This window comes from Epinephelus fuscoguttatus, linkage group LG13 (genome assembly GCF_011397635.1).
Source record: "Epinephelus fuscoguttatus linkage group LG13, E.fuscoguttatus.final_Chr_v1".
Taxonomy (NCBI): domain Eukaryota; kingdom Metazoa; phylum Chordata; class Actinopteri; order Perciformes; family Serranidae; genus Epinephelus; species Epinephelus fuscoguttatus.
Window position 1 is genome coordinate 13,342,916 of NC_064764.1, and position 19,723 is coordinate 13,362,638.

At 40.0% G+C, this 19,723-nt stretch overlaps 1 protein-coding gene across 6 annotated transcripts in view; it reads left to right on the forward strand.

Moving 5' to 3' along the window:
- lrp1bb (low density lipoprotein receptor-related protein 1Bb) overlaps positions 1 to 19,723 on the forward strand; it is a 332,674-nt gene that overhangs the window by 79,711 nt on the left and 233,240 nt on the right. For 5 of the 6 annotated variants that reach the window (XM_049594030.1, XM_049594032.1, XM_049594034.1 and 2 more), the window contains exon 2: positions 9,037 to 9,159. The exons of the other annotated variant lie outside the window; for it this stretch is intronic. In XM_049594030.1, the coding sequence (XP_049449987.1) occupies positions 9,037 to 9,159 (123 nt within the window). The remainder of the gene's footprint in view (positions 1 to 9,036; positions 9,160 to 19,723) is intronic. 6 annotated transcript variants of the gene reach the window in all.

A 19,723-nucleotide genomic window follows, 5' to 3' on the forward strand; every position in this document is an offset into this window, starting at 1 on the left:
AATTCCATAGTCAGCATCTGTCACAGGGGATGACAGTCTATATATCACAGTACACATTACATTTATTCGACAAATTCCAGCTTACACATGAACAATGCGATGGTCGCCAGTTCTTGGTTCATATCACAGTTTAAACAAGGCTGGTTTGTGTTGTGAGGCACATTGGAAGAGACATGTTTCCCCTTTTCTAATGAAACGAAGCTAATCAGATCTGTGTGAGCTGACTCCCAGCTGTGCAACTTTGCAGAATTCACTGAGGAGTAAAGTGGAAAAACTTAAATAAAGGGCAAGTCCATCTTGATCATATGCTTCTATGGTTCAGTGGCAGGCAATGAGACAGAAATGTCACATTAGCAATGCCAAGTGGTTTATTACACCATATAGACAGTTAAACCAGGGTGTTGTTTGCTGCTTTTGGCCTTTTATCAAACATTGCATTTTAGCTTGTTAATGTTCATTGAATACCTTTTACTTGTGTTTTACATTCATAGACAGTTTTGCATAGTAAAAAGGTTTCTTTCCTGTGGACTTAGCAAATGGCTACATATACTGGATGACAAATCAGTCTCAAAAAATTCTCCTGTCAGTCTCATTCAGCCTTTTCTTAAGTTTAGCTCCGTTGTTACTTCTTGTGAAGAGCCTCATAAAGATGTAAACGAGTAGGCCTGCAGCATGATGAATTCAGGATTTATACTTGATTAAAATCAACTCCAGTGGGTGATAGGGGAAGAATATAAATGTAACAAAATCTTTTTTCTGTTTTGTGCTGTTTTATTTGTGCTTTCTTTTAACCAGTAGTCATACTGTATATGGGAGGATACAGTTATTTGGTTGATCTGGAAGATCTCCCTCTCATGTACCACCTCTCTTATTTCATTTCACTCATTAAACTTTGATTTTATTATAGAAGATTTTACATCACATTCCCATAAGGGCCACAATGTTCTTATTTTTCAGTTTGCATATGTAAATGATCTTTGTTGATGTGGTTTAATTCAATAAGTATATGTTTGTTCTGTTAGTTGTTGTAATACTGTAGTAATTTAAGTTGAACCAATGCAGCTTTCTGAATTTGAGAGTTTAGATTTAAACTTACTTGTACAGTTTTAATGAGGTAATCCATTTTGAGGCTTCAAGGTGTCCACCTTGAAGTCTGGATATAGTTGTTTCATAATGGACAGCTTACCTGGTGTCTGCAGTGTGGTACAGTGGGAGCCAGGGAGGATGTGATCCCTCACCGTAACAGCTCTCACTCCACTCCGATAATGCAGTTTAATCTGGAGGCTACACCCAAGGCACTGACATGCCCCACAGAGTATCAGCCGGCATTGGACAAACTCAGTGAAAACCTTGACTGGTGCTTCACCCCTCAGTGATGACAAAACCTCCATCTGCTTAAGCAGCTATTACTCCACCTGATTGGTAATCATGACATGGAGTGAGGCATAAATCCCTCAGACTGCTGCTGGTTAAGATAGAGGTCTTTGAAGGAACACGGTGATTAGGTGACCTTGGATGGAGCTTGGAAAGAGGGCCAGGCGAGGGGAGGCTGAGGGGGATGTACTTTTCTATCATTGGCAGTATAATGACACATTCTCATGCAAATTAAATTCACATACGTCGGGTACACTCAAACCAGTGAACAGTTCAGAGCCCTTAAAAATGTGTTGAATAGTTTCTTACAGGAGTATACATTACCACTCAGTCAATGGTCTTATCAGCCTTAATCAGCTATGGTGTGTGAACTCTGTTGCACCAAGCAGCAGGTTTGCTGCATTTTCTGGATAACTTTGATGAGTCAAAAACTATTAAAAGAAAGTGCTGCCCACACACTGAGTTAAAGCTCCCAAAATCTTAAATGATCACACCCTCAGGGGTTTAACATCATGCACTGTGTACCCTGCAAGAAAATGACTCCACTTGGAAACATTCTGGATATATAGTCTAAATACTGCGTGCATTCATGGGACAAATAAAGATTTTGACATCACAATTAGTTTTCTTTTTTAAAGTTAAAGCTTACTTTCATTAGTTGAAGTATTTAAATCCAGTCACCTGGGTTACTTTTTATTATGCTAACATGTCCTCTCACTTGCCACTGTTTCTCATGTCTTCGCTCCTCCCAATGAGGATGTGAGAAAGATGCAAAGACAAGACATGTAGCATACACCTGTGTAAACTCCTACAGAAGCCTCCTCTCTCCTTGCTCCTCATTTTCTTGAGGTGCATTTAAGGGATTGTAAGACCCTCCAAGATGGCGTAGGGGGAACGATTTCTGGGTCATAGGAGGAAAGAGGCACAAGGAAGCATAAGTTAGCATAATGAAAAGCACCCCGTAGAGTGACTGTGATTTGGTCCCGCTGTAGCAACTTTCATGATTCCTTGTGGATTATACAGTACCTATCACAGATGTTATTCCAAAAATGGTAGCTGTGCTAAATAAAGAATTTGGAACTATTGATTCAGTCTTTAAATTATTTTTGGTACTTTGCTAACCCACTTGAGATCTTCAGCTTGTAACTGTGCTGAGTAAAAGCTGGAGCAGGTTTTCCAGACCCTGTTTTAGTTCTGAAGTCACAGGTTTTACTCAGCAGAGCTTATCAGATAACTCAGAACCTGCTGCTTTGAACAGCCCCTGGTAGGTAGGATATGAAGGATTGGGAATGTGGTAAACATGATAAACATGACTGATTTGTTGACTGATGTCACAGCACAGGATTTCTGCTTCTGACAAGTGCACATAAAAAGGTGATGGACATCTTTTCATTTGAAATATGCATAATACCACAATATTATTGTGGTAGTGTATATTGTATGCTGACTCTCAAGTTGACGTACTGCTGAGGAATGCATTTTTATGTCAATCAACTAGTTTTACAGGTAGATGTGTGTGTGGGTGGGGGGGGGGTGGGGGGGGACGACACTGATATCTCAACTGGCATCACAAATCACAGGCATGTGTCAACAAGAGTAGTAAACATTACACAAAATCATCTGATATTGGGTGTCAGATACTAGAAATTGGTGCTATTTATAGCTCCCTACAAGCACAGAGAACTGCAAAAAGTAAGGCATATCTGTTATAGTTTGTGTATGGTTGATTATAAATTTATAGATCGATATGAGCTCTGACGTCTGCATGCTGTACCAACAAGCAGACCGAGTAAACTGCTGTCACTCACAGGTACTTACATGCTGCTCTTCAGAAGAACAGGGTGAACAGAAGCTAGCAGGATAAACAAGGTGGTTTTGAAAAATGTGAAAGAAGTATCAAAAGGACAGTCTTGGCGGAAACGTTGCTATTTAAACATGTGTAACTGCAGTGCGAATGTTTCTGTGTTGACAAGATGTGCTTTGATCACACCTTGGAATTGCCTATGTATGTGTGTATTGAGGCAGCTGCACTTGAATTGGGAGTATTAAAATTTTGGACCATTATAATGGCAAATGCTACGAAAATATGGGGGTGAAAATAACTAAAATGATCCTTTAAGTTGTTAAATTTCAGAAGATTACTTCTTACTGCCTTCTCAGCCACCAACATACTAATCCACCTGGTAATTATTTCTTAAATATGCTCAATATTACTGTCTGTTAGCTCAGTATTCAAGACCCACTTGTCCTGCATGTTTTTGCTGCAGACTTTACCTTCCATCTGATCCAATTAACAGCTGCACATTCACCTGAAGCCTTAATCAGATCAGGTGTGGACAAGCTCAGCAAAAGAGCACACCAGAGGACTTTTTAAATCCTTTGCATGTGGAGTAAAAGGGCAGTAAACAGCATATAGCTGAAGATCAGTCTTATGAATCATTCATTGTTTATTGGTGCAGGGATTTATGCCAAGGAGCACGAGGCCATCCCAGCATTGTCTTCTGAAACTTTTCATATGGTGCTCCCTTTTAATAATTTGTTGACATGCCCCTGCTGTTGTAGAGAAAATAAAAGTGACCTCACTCTGTGGTGTAGGTCAGGCAGCATCTAATGAAGGCCCCAAAGTCTTACAGCATTGATTTCTTACCCAATTCATGGCTAGAATGCAGAGTTGCTCAGCGTTGCCATGGGGGATGGCCCCGGGTATGAGCTGGTGTTTCCCAGAGTCAGTTTTACCTCGGATTCTGTAAACACAATTACTTCTCTCTCTTAGTACATCATTATTTTTTTGCTCCTTTTTTTTCTTTTTAAATAACAGCTCACTATCTTGCGTTGGCTTAGTGATTTCTAAGAACTTTCAAAGATCTAAGGGGAGGAGATGTTAGAGTGCTGCAGATCTGGCATGCACATATAACTGTGGGCATGCGTCCAGAAGTGCTGTGACATTCTCAAATCGTTCATCAGTCAGCAGAGTCACGGTTCTCTCTCTAGTCTTCATATTCTGATCAGACTTGACGTGGATGGCATTTAAGTCTAAATACCACATGGCACATGTCACTTCTAGAGATACGGGTGTAATAAAGATTCATTATGCAGGTGCAAGGCGTCATTGGGATGCATCACTCTACATTGCGTCTTGTGGCAGATTAAAGATATGAAGATTAAGGGAGAGACCGCATTATACTGTTGTTATACTTAATAACCTGCTTAGTTTGGCTCATAGCCCTATGCTCATCCATAATGCATATGACCTGCAGCTGGCCAGGACACTAAGTCTGCTCTGACAGTGTGAGAGGGTTTAAAATCGCTAATCTATGTGCATGTACATGGAAGGAGGTGGGATTCTAGTGTGAGTGTGTGTGTGTGTGTGTGTGTATGTGTGCACTTGCAGACAGAAACTCTCCAAGTATATTTGAATTTTTGTGCCCTAGTACACTTGTCCTCAATAACTTGTGAAACATTTATATGTGATGTATTTTAACCTGTACGTTTGATTTATGTTACACAATCCATGTAACTTTGAGGAGAATATTCCACCCTCATACGCTCAGACTGTTATATATCATCAGCCTGACTTCGGTGCTTGCACCGAGTTATTTCCTTATGAAGCATTTTGATTTACTGTTTTTGGAGCACCCACTTTCTCTCCACCCATCCCGTCTGTCTACATCCACTTCAGATAGGCATTTCACAGGTTTTTCAAAATACCTTTTAAAGAAGACCTCAAAGAATGAGGGTAAACTTGCCGCATGCAACTTTTGGATTTACACATACTGTAGGTAGGGAGCTTAACGGCAGTGGAAAAATAAAGCACTGCTTACTCAAAACAAAATGTGTCTCAGTGCGTTGCATAAATAAATCTTGTATTTCTTAGTTATAGTCAGATCGATTTACATAATCGGTTCCTTCAAGTTGATAAATGTAAACGTATCAAACCTTTCCAGTTTAGATACCTTAAAAAAATATATGGTGTCATTTTCTTTGTGACTCTCTGTTTTAGTACATGCATGTTGGGTAGCTACAGCTGCCCACTCCTTAAAACTTCTCCTCAATGCGTTACCAGTCATCATGTTCACATTAATAAAGAGAAAATATTCATTTTAATACATAGATTCAGGATCCCACTTGTATGTAGGAAGTCTTTATCAGCTCATAATGTTGAGAAATGTCACTGACCAATAATCAACAACAACAAGAACCAGCTTTTATTTGTCTACCAATATTTGTTTGATAAAATGTAGTTTTCATTTTCCATGTGAGAGAAGTCTTTACTCTTTCATTCTGATTCCAAAACCAAGGCATTACAGATTTTTGTCTCAAACCTTAGCATTGCTGGACAATTGTTTTTAGGTCATTTTCCCCCTTTATGCTGCTTTTGTGTGTGTCAGTATGTGTTTCTTTATGCTGTGTTTATGCACATTATTATGTGGTTTTCAGATATATTCAACAACTATTTTCTCTTTTCTCTCAAACTGGTTGTTGGGTAACCTTGAGCCCCCTGAATGCATCATAGGTGCACTGGACTATCAGTGCCCTGACAAGTTGGATGAGCTGCAAATAGCTTCTTCAAGAAGCTGCTCCTCCTCAACCTGCAGCTGTAAGATAGGCCAGACTAGGGAGTATTCTCAGATCTGCTTTTTTCAGCTGTACAACCTAGCTAACATTTAATTCACCACTCTGAGCTGTGCACCACACTGCTGCTTTTATAACATAGGTTTTGTTTGAATAGGCCTGTGGCTTACGACTTATCCACTGTACCATATTGTGAACTGTGTGTCTGATGCAATTCAGGGGATTGTAATGCCTTAGTGGTTTGTAGCTTACCTCATTGGAATATAATATTGTTTAGAAAGATAAATGAAGACCTACGCTCTCATGTAATTCAGAGTTTAATGGGACTGAGCAAATAGGGGAGTGGGTGCGATATTGCAAAATGCAGGATGAAGAGATTTGTTGCGCTGTCTAAGTGCTCACGTTGCAGTATACCGGACGCGTTCAGTAATTGGGTCAACGCTCCAGAATTTATACCTCATCTCAAGCAAAACAAACTTGATCAAAATATATTCTGTAAGGAGTGCTGGCTGGTCCTCCCTCAGCAGGTTTGCAAAGCGTCTTCCCTGTTTGCCTGCCTCCTAATAACTCTTTGTTCCGCTAAAAATCTGGCACATTTCAAAGACTCAATGGCTTTAATGAGGCACAGTGTTGTGCCAGTGGTGGCTGTTGGGTGTCAGCAATGAAGCTCATGATAATGTGCCCGGCTGAGTGCCACTGTGTGTTTCCCACTGTTATGGTAATGGAACCAGTTTGGGTTTTTCCTATCCACTCATGCGCTTGCTGCCCTTTTTTTTCTCCGACTTGCTATTCGCCTCTCATTTTATGTTTGTATAGAATTATCTGAAAAATACATAATGCTGTGTAGAACAACACCTTCATGTATCTTTCTCATGCAAATACAGCGCTATATAGAAGAGGAACAAAAGAACATCGGAGCGGTTACTTTCCCTCAGTCATGTGTTTGTCCCATTATTGTCTCCCTCCAGCTGCAGCGACAGTGCAGCCCGTGTCAAGGAGTGGCTGTTTGGAGAAGCAGAAGGGAAAGATGAATTGACATAAGAGGTCATTTGGTTGCCTCATATTTGGCCCTTTAGCTTTTAAGGTGAAGTGGCATGAAAGGAAGCAGAACATCAATAGGTACCTTGGCTGCTCTGAGGTCCAGGGGCAGTTTCTTTCATGGCTTCCATCACAAGCTGAGGAAATGGTCCTTCTGCCACCGACCTTCTGCTTTTCAGTGGCAATCAATTCAGCTTTAAAAGCTTGGAGATATCCCTTCAGAGACCTCAGCAAGCCAAGCATGCTTCTGCCAACCCCAGGCCCAGCGTGTGTTTATTGATGCTTTGCTATTTTTTGAGGAGAAATGTAAATAATGTAGTCAACATATTCAGCTGTGCGATTACATGCTATGGGCGCTGTGTTTTTAAAGGGCTAGTGTTTGCACTGAACTTACTGTTTTTGACATAGAGTTAAATGTAAAATAATTCTTGGTAGTAATTAATGTCACAAAATTGTGTGACCCTAATTGTTTTTTTTTACCACTTAACTGTCAAATCACGCACAGTTCATCATAGTACTAAAGGCTGGTGTTGCATTAATATTTATTGCAGTGATAATCAGTATGCATCGAGGTTGACAGCATGTTTTGCTGAGGATCACTATATTCTGTTGCTTGATGGCGGTTTAAAGAAGCACATTTGACTGCAGCCAAGTATCTTGGCTTTGCATAAAAAATAGTCTGTGTTATTATGAAGCGAACAGTGTTTTGAGAAATATTTGGCAAGATCCATTTTTCATGTTGGTAGTGTTCCACTGTTTAGAGGCAAAATAATGAGCCTCTTCCTCACGTATGAGGCTACCTTGAGATACCCCTTTCACTTCTCAACATTACATGCATTTTAATTCTTTTTTCTTTAAAGGGTCGATGGCTTTGGTGTGCAATTTTTAAGAATGTCCCCTTTTAAACCTGAAAAAAGTGAAGCCTTTGAATATTTCAAAAGAGACCTTGATTTAAATTGTAAGATTTCAGATATATTGCATCAGAGGGAATAGGAGAGGCAGAATGGATGAGATGTTTGACCTTTTCAGATTTGTCCCTGGGTAGTGAATTTGCTGGAGGGTGCCGGGGCAGGGAGCAGCGGTGCGTTGAATTATCACTCTCACTGTTCAAATGCTGCAGACCTGATCTCCCACTTGCTCCACTCCCACCACTAATGGGTTAGGAACACACTGGGAAAAAAAAAGATGGAGATAGAGAGTGAGTGGGAGGGGGAGTTAGGCTCTGTCTGATTGTCTGTGGGTTAAGCTTAGAAACAAATTACCGTTTTCGCCTCAGCACCAAGGAGAGGTAGCAGCGGGTCACAACGTGGTGTCAAATCTTTAGCAAAAGCCGGTGTCATTTTGCAGAATGATTGAGCCGAGTCTCTGACAGCTACCGGCAGGAAACATGTCAACACTTTGACGGATGCTTGCTATATTGAAAGGCTATGATGACTTTTTAGTTGACTGGGCTTTCACTGAACTCCCCCAGTCTCACCATCAAATGAAGGCACAACACCAAGGAGGCAAAAAAGATAAGAACAAACTTGCCAAACTGCTTTGTAATAGTTTGCCAAGGCGCGAAGGACATCATGTCTTTGTTAAAGGAGAGTAGCTGTCAAAATCACAATGCCTGGGCAGCATCTGTCTGCCTCTTTTGGTAGCATTTTTAATCTTGTGGGAGAAAATGCATGGCTTCCTGTTCTGACAAAGAACGGTGGTTTGCAAAGACATGCCACTGTCAAAAGGACACACAGCGCTATATTGATTGTCAACCAATGTACATCCACTATAGAGCTGCAGCGTCTTTAAAAACATTGGCTTTAACGTTTCATTCAGCTTCATGCTTTCCATTGATGATACAATAATGATCTTTTTTCTGACGTCAGTGCCTCTCACATCCATTTACTGCATCTGCCTCTAAAGAAAATCAAGAAAAGCCACTTCTCTCCACTCACACTCATGTTCAAGTGCACATGTTTTTGGCGAAACATGTGATCCACCTGTTCACTACCATCACCTCATGCTGCATCTTTTCTGTCTCTCTTCCCACCCTCTCTTCATGCCACCCAGAAGCCATCTTGTGCGACGTAGGGGAGTTTCACTGTCACGACCAGGAAACCTGCATCCCCGAAGCCTGGCTCTGTGATGGCGAGCCTGACTGCCCCGACGACTCAGACGAGACTGACAAGACTTGTAAGTCACTCATTCATTCATTCATTGCTCACTAATGCAAAACTGTCATATGGAATTGTGCCATGGTGCCTCATTTGCCAGCAAGTGTCACTTTTTTAAAGATTTGTGTTAACATGCATTAAGTGATGTTCCACCATAAAGGTGTCCTTTTTAGTTTCTAATACTCCCTTATCAATAGACTTAAAATGTGTTAGAAGTCTGCGGCTTCCTCTTTCACATAGAACACGGCTGCGGTCAATCTGAAGACATGAATCTCACTTAGATCTTGTTTGTAGCTGCCTTGGAACCAGGCTACAAACAAAGCGGTGTGTTTAAGTATACTTTGGTGAAACTATGAGTGTTTGAAGCATACTTGGCATTCAGGTGGACAGCAGGATTGTATTGCAGGAACTGTTTGAAAAGTTTCCATGAGCGTTTCATTAGTTATGTTTTCCTATTAGTAAAATGGTCAGCATGGTAGTACAGAGTAACTGACATAAATCTAGGTGAACCACAGCTGCTGTGCTACTTCACCAGTCACCCACTGTAAAGTGTTATAGGCTTTGGCCTCTGTTAACCCTGCACAGGACAAGCAGGTACAGGAAATTGGTGGAAAGAATTACTTTTTTATTTAGTACAGGGGTGTCACACTTATTTTGGTTCATGGGCCACATACAGCCCAATTCATTTCAAGTGGGTCAGACCTGTAAAACCACTACATGATAACCTATAAATAACAACACTTTCAAACATTTCTCTCTCTTTTAGTGTTAAGAAGTACATTCTGAAATTGTCCTATTACAAAACAGATGATGAGCAGCCTGAGATGTCTAAAGAATAATAAGTGCAATTTCAACACTATGTCTCAGTGTTTCCACATTCAGTCAGTCTACTACTCACTGCCACTACAGGTGCATTTTTCCTCTCCTGTGTAATAATGCTGGTATCACCATACCAGACTAAAGTGGAAGCTATTGAGGAATCAGGTGAAGTTACCCCCCACCTCACAAACCTTTTTCAGATCTAGAGTTTTGGCCAACATATTCTCACTCTGACCCTGTCACATATTAATGTTTGGTCATGGACTTTCCACATCCAGATACAACCTGCAAGGTACCTTGGATGCATTGGTTGTTAATGTTCTGGGACCCGGGTCAAGTTCTGCCTGTTACATGCATTGTCTGTTTTCAAAATACACTTATGTTTACACAGGAAATGTACCATTTACATACAGTCTCTTTCAAAATAAATGCACTACATCAATAGAACACTGCAAATTGACGTTTTTTTCCTTCAACAAGAAACGCACGTGGTTACGTTTTGCCAACACACAAACGTGGTTGGGTTTAGGAATAAAGAACAGGGTTTGGCTTTACAATTCTATGGGAAGCAAACACCACCCTAACAGGTGAAATTCGGTTGTTGTTGGAAGCATCCACCAACCCTCCAAACCACCCACCGGATTTCCACTGAATGCGTGTCCGTTGCGGAACGGCAGCGCTGGTTATCCGCTGCGTGCTCCGCCGTCCGTCAATACCAATACCCACCAGCTGCGTTTGCTGTGCGGAGCGGTGCAGCTCCGCCGGAAGAAATCTCGGTGCACTGCCATGATTAATATCTCCTCGTCCATGGTGTCAACGGGGTGAAATGACGTCTGAAAACCTCTGACCTGTTGACTTCAGGCCTGCATCTCCCCATTAAGTAGTTTTCAAGGTGTAGTGCAGGGAAATATGATCTGCCGTGAACACTGTGTATTTTATTTTGAAAGTTAACCAGATGTTTCTATTTTGTTTCTGTGCACGACTTCCTGCCCCGCACAATCTGCTCTGTGCTAAATTGCTGCATTGTGCTCCGGCATCCGGCAAAAATAGAAGTCCTGCGTATCTGTTGCAGAGGGCTCCGGAGTGCCGGAGCTGAGACGGAGCTGGAACGCAGGACAGCCGCAGCCGGTGGAAACACACACATTGACTAGAATTGAATCCTATCGGCTCCGCTGCCGTTAGACTTTTGCCGTCTTAATTTTCATTCTAGTCCCGCCACGTTTCCCCTTGATGCTGCCGGGTGCCGTTAATCTATAATGGCAACTGGCTGTGTATCTTGCCGATGTGAAAGGACGGCTTTTTTCATGGGTGTCTGGTGCTGGAAGTCACTGCCCAAGCGTCGCATTTAGCCAACTTTGATATTGAGATCCAGGAAGCTGCTGTCAAACCATGTAGCCAGGGTGTTGATATACTGTAGGTAGGGAGAGCTGTTTAAGTCCTGAAGGCAGGCGACCAAGGCCATGTTATTTGCATACTTAATGACGGAGAGGTCACTGCTGTTGCACTGTATTTCATTTGTGTATATGGAAAAAAGCAAAGGGGATAGTACACATCCTTGGGGAACACCCGTGTTCAGGACAAGAGAGTTAGAGAGGCAGTTCTTAATGCAGACTCGTTGGGGTTGGTCTCTCAAATATTCCCTGATGAAGAGGACCAGGCCACTGCTGACTTTCAGGTCACAAAGGCGCCCTAAGAGGAGGTGTGGCTAACCTGGAAGAACGACACAAGAACTACAATTTGACTGGAGTTGAAATACACAGTAGGGTGCTGTGTCCTATATTTGTAGTTTTGGTGTGTTTTCACTATTATGTGAAATTGTGACAAGGAACATTGCAAGCCTATTGTAGGTTTTTTGGGTTGGGAAGTACACCTGTTTGGTCAGATTTTATTTTTTTAATGATAAGAGGGTGAAATCATGTTTTCTCCTGTTTTTGATCCTACTCGGTGGCTCCCCTTATTGGTTTGCCCTCGGTTATGATAGTAGAGATGGAAGTAGATCAAGAGTTTTCCAAAACCCCATGTCTGTAGCATGTTTTGTTGCTGCCCTGTAAGCCTTCAAACCTACCTCAGGTTCAAGGTTCAAAGGTCATCCTTGAAGAGCAGGCACTAACCCTAACCCCATCACTGGATTATTAATACTGAAGCATCAATGTTAGAGCAGCATGTTACTGTTGTAGCTGCTGGAGGTGGAGCTAGTTTACACTGCTTTATACAGTTAGCTATAGTTCAGTGGTTCCCAACCTATGGGTTGGGCCCCTCCAAAGGGTCAGCAGATACATCTGAGAGGTTAGAAGACGATTAATGGGAGAGGAAAGTAGACATAATACATATTTTTGATTCACAAATGTCTGGACTTTTCCTCGAATCTATGTTTTTTGGTGAAATATTGGATCATTTGAACATTCATTGAAATGAAACCATGTGAGAAGTTTAGAGGGAAAAATCACTATTTGGTGGAGCTTAACAACTCATATGATATGTGAAATGTGACTTCGACTACACGCTGCTTTTTGTAAGACGTCAAAAGACAAAAAAGTTGGAAACCACAGTTTTCATCTTTAACTAGATTCATTAGCATGTATGTATTTTTACTCAATATGACATCACTGATTGACCGGCCAGGGTTGCAACATACCTGAAAGTGTCAACCTCAAGAGCACAGTAACTTTGGGTATACACTTGAGGTTCGTTCCTTCTCTCCTGCTCCCTGCGCTGCCTGTGTGTGTATTAGGAAGGCAGTCTTGCTAGGCAGAATCTAACAGAGGATTAAAACGCAATTTTCTGATTTTTTTCACACACATAAACACACATCCTGCCCAAAGGGCGCCGCCCAGAAGGAGCCCAGCCACACACCAAAACAAAGAGAAAATGCAGATAAACAGACCACCACACTCTTCTATTGGGTCATAAGTGATGATTGAGAGGAATTATATTTGTGTAAGTCTATATGTTTTATTTGGAAAATCCTGCATACTCTGCCGTTATTTACATCATGTTTGATGTAATGAAAAAAGTTTGCAAATTTAGTATCCAGAATTACAGAGTACTCATAAATATAAAACTAATGAAATTTTCCTTAAAATTACAGAGCAAAACATAAGATTGTTAGTGTGGACATAAACCTTTATATAACGAGCTACATGTTTAATTACAGACATTGAATGTAAAAGTACATATAAATATAAAACTAAGAAGATTTACCATTAATTTACAGAGAAAAACATTAGATTGTTAGTATGGAAATAAACTTTAAATATAACAAGCTACATGATTAATTACAGAGATTGAATGTAAAAGTACATATAAATATAAAATTAAGAAGATTTACCATTAATTTACAGAGAAAAACATTAGATTGTTAGTATGGAAATAAACTTTAAATATAACAAGCTACATGATTAATTACAGAGATTTAATGTAAAAGTACATATAAATATAAAACTAAGATTTACCATTAATTTACAGAGAAAAACATTAGATTGTTAGTATGGAAATAAACCTAAATATAATGACCTACATGTTTAATTACAGAGATTGAATGTAAAAGTACATATAAATGTAAAACTAATAAGATTTACCATTAAATTACAGAGAAAACATCAGATTGTTAGTATAGAAAAAAACTGTAATATAATGAGCTACATGTTTAAGTACAGAGATTGAATGTAAAAGTACAGATGAATATAAAAAAAGATTTACCGTTAATTTACAGAGAAAAACTTTAGATTGTTAGTATAGAAATAAACCTTAATATAATGTGCCACATGTTTAATTACAGACAATTATTGTCATTTTACATAAATTTGACTGTAATTTAAGAAAGCAGAAAGATAATGTATAATTAATACAGTAATTTTTCCGTAAAAAAATTTGAAATAAACATATTTGTCATTACTGGCATGATACTTTTAAAAAAGGTGGTTTGTTAATTTACAGATAATGTCTATAATTTTACAGTTTTGTATACTATTTTTAAAAAACAGAAAACTACTGTAAAAATTTAAAGTTATTTACCGTAAAATTAGGATTTTTTTTTTTTTTACAGTGTACCTATTAGTTGATATTTTTACCCTTCACACCTGTAGTACCCTATTTTTTGTCTAAAAATGTATTGAATTCCATAATAGATATCTTTCAAGGCCATCTTGTTACAGTGAGTTTATTCTTATACTCTGAGCCAGAAATCTCCCCTTCAGTAGCACTTACATACACCAAACTTTCCAGTTTTATTTCTATCTATATTCTGAAGGTTCTCACAGAGGGATTTGTTCATTTATCATTCATAGCCTCATGTGTATAACATTTTATCTCTAAAAACATAGTGAAAATTGAGTTTTTTTTATGGCTGTTGACAGTATTTTCTGATTTTTGGAGTGATAAGATGAGAAATCCAAAAATCTCTGTTAAAACCTCTGAGCCTTTTATGTCAACAAAATGGAAGAGAACTTTGAACCTGGCTTTATCCATTGGTGAGATTTTTGCTCCAGGAATGTATGGAAAGCATTGCAATGGAAAGCAATCAACTTGAGAAGTTCCACTGTGATATCTATTAGTTAAAAGTTTAACCCTATCTACCTGTTTTTCTGGTGTCTATTGATTTCAACCGTAGCATGTAATCCTAGTGTTTTGCTGCATTCTTAATGTCTATTGTCATATTATCTGGTGAGCAACAGGGCACTTTTACTTTAAACATTCAATGCTAGTCATGCTGAATGCAGAGTTTCCCTAAACACAGTCCAATGAGGTCTTCTGGCACCAAATCTGATGATATTTTACGAGGTGCACAGCAAGTCACTGATGTTTTGTATTTCTTCAAATGCTGTGCCATCAATACCTCATACCAATTGCATGTCGAATAGCTCTTTCACCCATTTTTTCATGATGGAGTGGTGCTTGAGGATTGAGGCACTTATTCTCTTGCCACCATGATACATTTTTCAGCAAAATGGGCTGTGTCTCTCGTCTAGTACATTGAGCTCATCTAATTTAAAGTAAAACGTCAAACTGTGATTGATGCCACGGTGGTGATGTAACACCATGCTGACTATTGGTCTCATACTTGTTGAAACAACTTCAACACTTAATCCGGCAACCTATGGAAACCTATGTTGTAGTTGAGCAGCTGAAACTGTGACAGGCCAATCACCTGAGACCTATATATTAATGTATTTTATTTATCTCATACTGGCTCTAAAGCTCCATATATGATCTGTGATTGTGGGAAATCAAATACCAATGACCTAGCCTACTGATTATACTTCATATTTGCCAACTACGGAAATGATTAAAGGAATTAGGTTGTCGCAGTAACAGATATGAAACCCTAACCCTAACCCTAACCCTGATGAAACACATGATGGCCAGGTGGGTCACCTTAACAACTCTGAAACTCAGAGCTCACATGTGACCTCAACAACTATGTAAGGGTTAAAGCCTGCAATTTCAGTAAGAACTGAAGAGGCCTCTTGGATGAGAGGTAAAATGTCTACAAGAAACTCAAGCAGGTCCAGTTGCCTATGATGTAGCACCTAGAATTACCATGACGATGGATGAATGAGAATCTTCACCAGCAAAATGTACTTTAATTGATATCCTTGGAAAAAACTTTTTCATTTCAGCGTTTGGTACTAAGTGCATAATTCCAAGATGTTTTGAACTGCACTTTGGAGAGATCAGGTACGTATTTATCCAGAAAGAATCTATTTGACTACTGCTTACCTCCAAGGGCAGGACAGCACAAAAAATAAGCTCATCATTTCAGAATAAAGCAGAAGACAACCAGTCATGTTGAAAATTGGGTTTTACTGGGAGTGCTGTATTATTCAGTGAACAAGTGGAAGTGATGTATTGTGCTGTGAAGGATCTGCTTGGCAGATCCGACTGCAGTCATGTAAACCTTCATTCGTCCTTCACATCAGAACAGGCTGTGGCATGTGTGCTCTTGAGTATTGTTATTTACACACTTTTGGGACATAGATTTCCTTTAATGGATAAACAGAGCAGTAATTTTACGTTATTATGAGCTGGATTAGCCTTCGTAAATCATGATGAGGCTGTCACTGTCACACGGTCTATCACAGCCAAAAGAAGGCAACAACACCAAATTATTAACATTCACTCCAGGTTCCTCATCAGTGTGAGTTATTGGGTGTAATTAGGACTTTATAGTTTTGGCAGTGACATCTGTGCATAAATTGGCCACAGTGCACAATAATTATTAATGCCCTGTGTAGGAGGTCATGTATCAAGTAGGCTACTAGTGTGGTGGTACACACTGCTTATATCAGAACTATATAATGACACTCACCAGCTGTTGGTATTATCACAGCTGCTTGCATGCCTAGAGGTATATTGTGGCCCTAGATACAAGTCAGGAGGTATAGAAAAAAGATGGAGTGATGTATAGTCTTTCCTCAAGACTGCAAAAGCAAAAGTAGATATTGTGCCTGTTACTGTTGCATCTTTTCCCCTGGATGCTGTGTTGACAAAGTGAGTTGCTGCAGGTTATACTCATTGCTACGTATATCAGTCCACCTTTAATATCTTGGGCTCCTCTTACTGAAAGTTTTTTTTTCTCGTGACTCCACAGGCATCACCTCCTGTGGGGCAGATTGTTTTCCCATGAAAGATTGTCTAGGTGTGTTTAGAGGAGCAAATGCTTTTACACATGGACCTCAGTTTATTTGTCATGAGGAGTTCTACTCAGCTTGTAAAAACAGTTTTATGTCTCCTGTGTTTCAGCAGAGACATTCCAAAGTTTGAAGATTTCTGAGCCTATGACGGGATAAATAAAACTTGGATTATACTGCAGGGGTTGTGTAGGAGTGTTGAAATGGATGTGTTGATATAGTTTTGCTGTTGTTTAAAGTGGTCCCCATTCAATCACTAAGTCAGGGTGTGGAGGCATGCAGAAAAACAAAGTTTTCCTCACAAATTCAAGGTAACACAGCATGACTGATATACAAAGGGTCATTCTGTGGGTGAAGTATTCGTCTAATGTAGTTTTACTGTATGTAAAACTGGGTACACTTGGGCCCTGCTGGCAGTTCCTAATTTCTGATATACTCTCTGATTGGTTTCCGCCACCTGTGATCTGCCACTCTTCCTTTGTAAAACACATTTTAAATATAAAAGATATAATATAACCTCTACATGGTAGCTGTGGGCCAAGTCATATAATCTCCAGAAGACAATTAATTATCACTTCGATTAATGTTGGCTCCATTTTATTTACAATGCCTGCAGAAAGAAGACCTTGCATATTCATCTAAGGAATTTGGCACAGCTCATTATCATGGATTATGTATTGATAGAAAGGGGAATTAGATCAGCTTTGCCCTGCAAACAGAAGACGGGATTGGAATGTATTTTGCCTTCTTGAATGATAGCAAGGGCTGCAATAACCTATAAAAAAAAGAATCCTTTATAGAGGATGATACCCACTGAGCAAAGCCATAGAGGATTAAAATAAAAGCAGAAGAAATTTATGGTGTAAAGCCATCAGTACTTTGATTTCTCTGTGAATATTTTGGGCATTATACACAAGAATTTATCATCTTAAGAAAAAGGAAAGGTAATACATTACCCTCCTGTCTAGAAATATAAAAATGTTGGTGCCACTGATGGCCTCTCTCCTGCCTGCTCTGGCTCGGTCAGGGAGATGTAATCACTGCATCTTCAGGGCCTGTGGGGAGGAGGGGAGGGAAGGTGGCCTTGGATTGCAATACCTAGAGACCAAAAGGAGGCACCGGTTTATCCGCTCCGCTGCAGGCCTCGCGGGACTGGACAGCTGACGACAGTTATTCATGGAGCTGAGAAAACAGTGTGCCTTCAGGAATGTCTAAAGAAAACCCAGCAAAATGGCAACTCTCCAACTGTGCCCGGTTCAAGCAAACGCTTTCTGCGTAATAAAGAGTCAAACCTTTGCTTTGTTATGGGGCATAATCTTGTGCGGTGACAGTTAAAGGGGAAAGATTGAGAATTTGCCTAGAGTAGGGTAATCACATTCTTTGTTTCTGTATCATACTTGCAAGGACGTCTAAATGTCAAGGCTGTCTGGGGACATACAGATCTGGTGTTTTCTGTGCATTTGAGATAAAGTGGGACAGCCATAATTCACTTCCTGTAAATATCTTTTCTAGTATAATTGTTGGCGTTAATGGCTGTCAGCATGCAGCCTTCTATGTACTGATGCTACACGCTTGCAAACACTGTCTTAGAACTTAAATCCTTCATGAATCCTTCAGGAAGGGATTTCATGGACTTTTGGCTCTTCTCAGTAGTGCTGCCATGAGGAGCTTTGTGAATCTGGTGGACGTGGAGACCAGTGAATCCTTTGATTGAATTGTCACTCCCAGAGGAAAAGACAATAAAAGGGGTCAGTGGCTGACTTCAAAAACATGGTCACAGAAGCTGTGTTTCATGGCTGTAGCTTGACTCGACCCAATCAACACCGATGTTGATCTTGGTGTCCTCGAGGCACGGGGGGATGAGAACTGTTCAAAGAAAGATCTCTCTGGGGTTCTTGCACTTATTCCCCTTTGTCAACAGGGGAGGGCCTGTCTCCCCTTGCTTTCATCTAAAGTCCTCAGATTCTCTATACTGAGCTCATTCAGTGTCTTACAGAGAGCCTGAAAACAAGCAGCATGGGGACCCAACTTGGGGGTATTTATCTCATGGTTATGCCACTTAGCCACAGCATATTTTAGTTAGGCTAGGGGACGTCTTAGATAAATTATCTTTCCTTGGGAGTTATGCCATGGCCTATCTGTTAGAATTCTTCTATTTAAACCATTTTGTCTCAACACTTGTTTTATACATCATATGTGTTTAGAATGCTTGAATTTGATCGTATTGGAAATACAGTTGATTTCTTTTCTACAGAGTTCACCCCAAAATCAAAAAACTACATATTTTTTTTTCTCTTACCTACAATGCTGTTTATCAGTGATCAGTGTTGCTTTGGTGTAAGTTGCTGAGTATTGGAGATATCGGCTGTAGAGATGTCTGACCTCTCTCAAATTTTATGGAACTAGATGGCAATCAGCTTGGAGTGCTTTGAGCACTCCGCTCGATATCTCCAACACTTGGACCCTCTCACCAAAACAACCAACACTGATAAATAGCGCTACAGGTGAGAGGAAAAATATGTGTTTTTGATTTTGGGGTGAACTGACCCTTTAAGTTCATAGTTTTGTTCTCCTGTTCCCAAAAGACTGTACACTACCTTGCACCATGTTTGCTGAATGTGTAAATAGTTTGCTAAAATGTTTGCCATAACAAGTTTAAATGGTAATGATATGGCAATGTTGTGTTTAAGCTTCACCTAAATGACCCCCTCCCCCCTTACCATTACAAACTGCCATTGTGAAAGGTGCGCTGATTTAAATTTATTGGTACAAACTTACCTGTTTCATTATTATGCTATTTATTTACTGTCTTATTTTGTTTGCTGTGTTACATTAGTTACCACAGAGATTTCTTTTTTTGTGTGTGTACTTGAATGCCACACTAACGAGCCATGCAGACGGATACGCCCGCGTGCGCTGTTACACAGTCGGCTGTCTTTGGACTCATGGTAGGTTGACCTCGGCTAAGCTCCGCCAAATACTTCACTTTTTATGGCTAAAAGAGTGTTTTGTTTGCCATAAATAGGCCATAAAACACTAATTGATGTTCTGTGATGATGTTGGGTGGTTGGAGATGTATTTGGAGCAAGTACATGTGCAGGTTACTTCATAGGTTAACGTTACTCTATTAGCTTG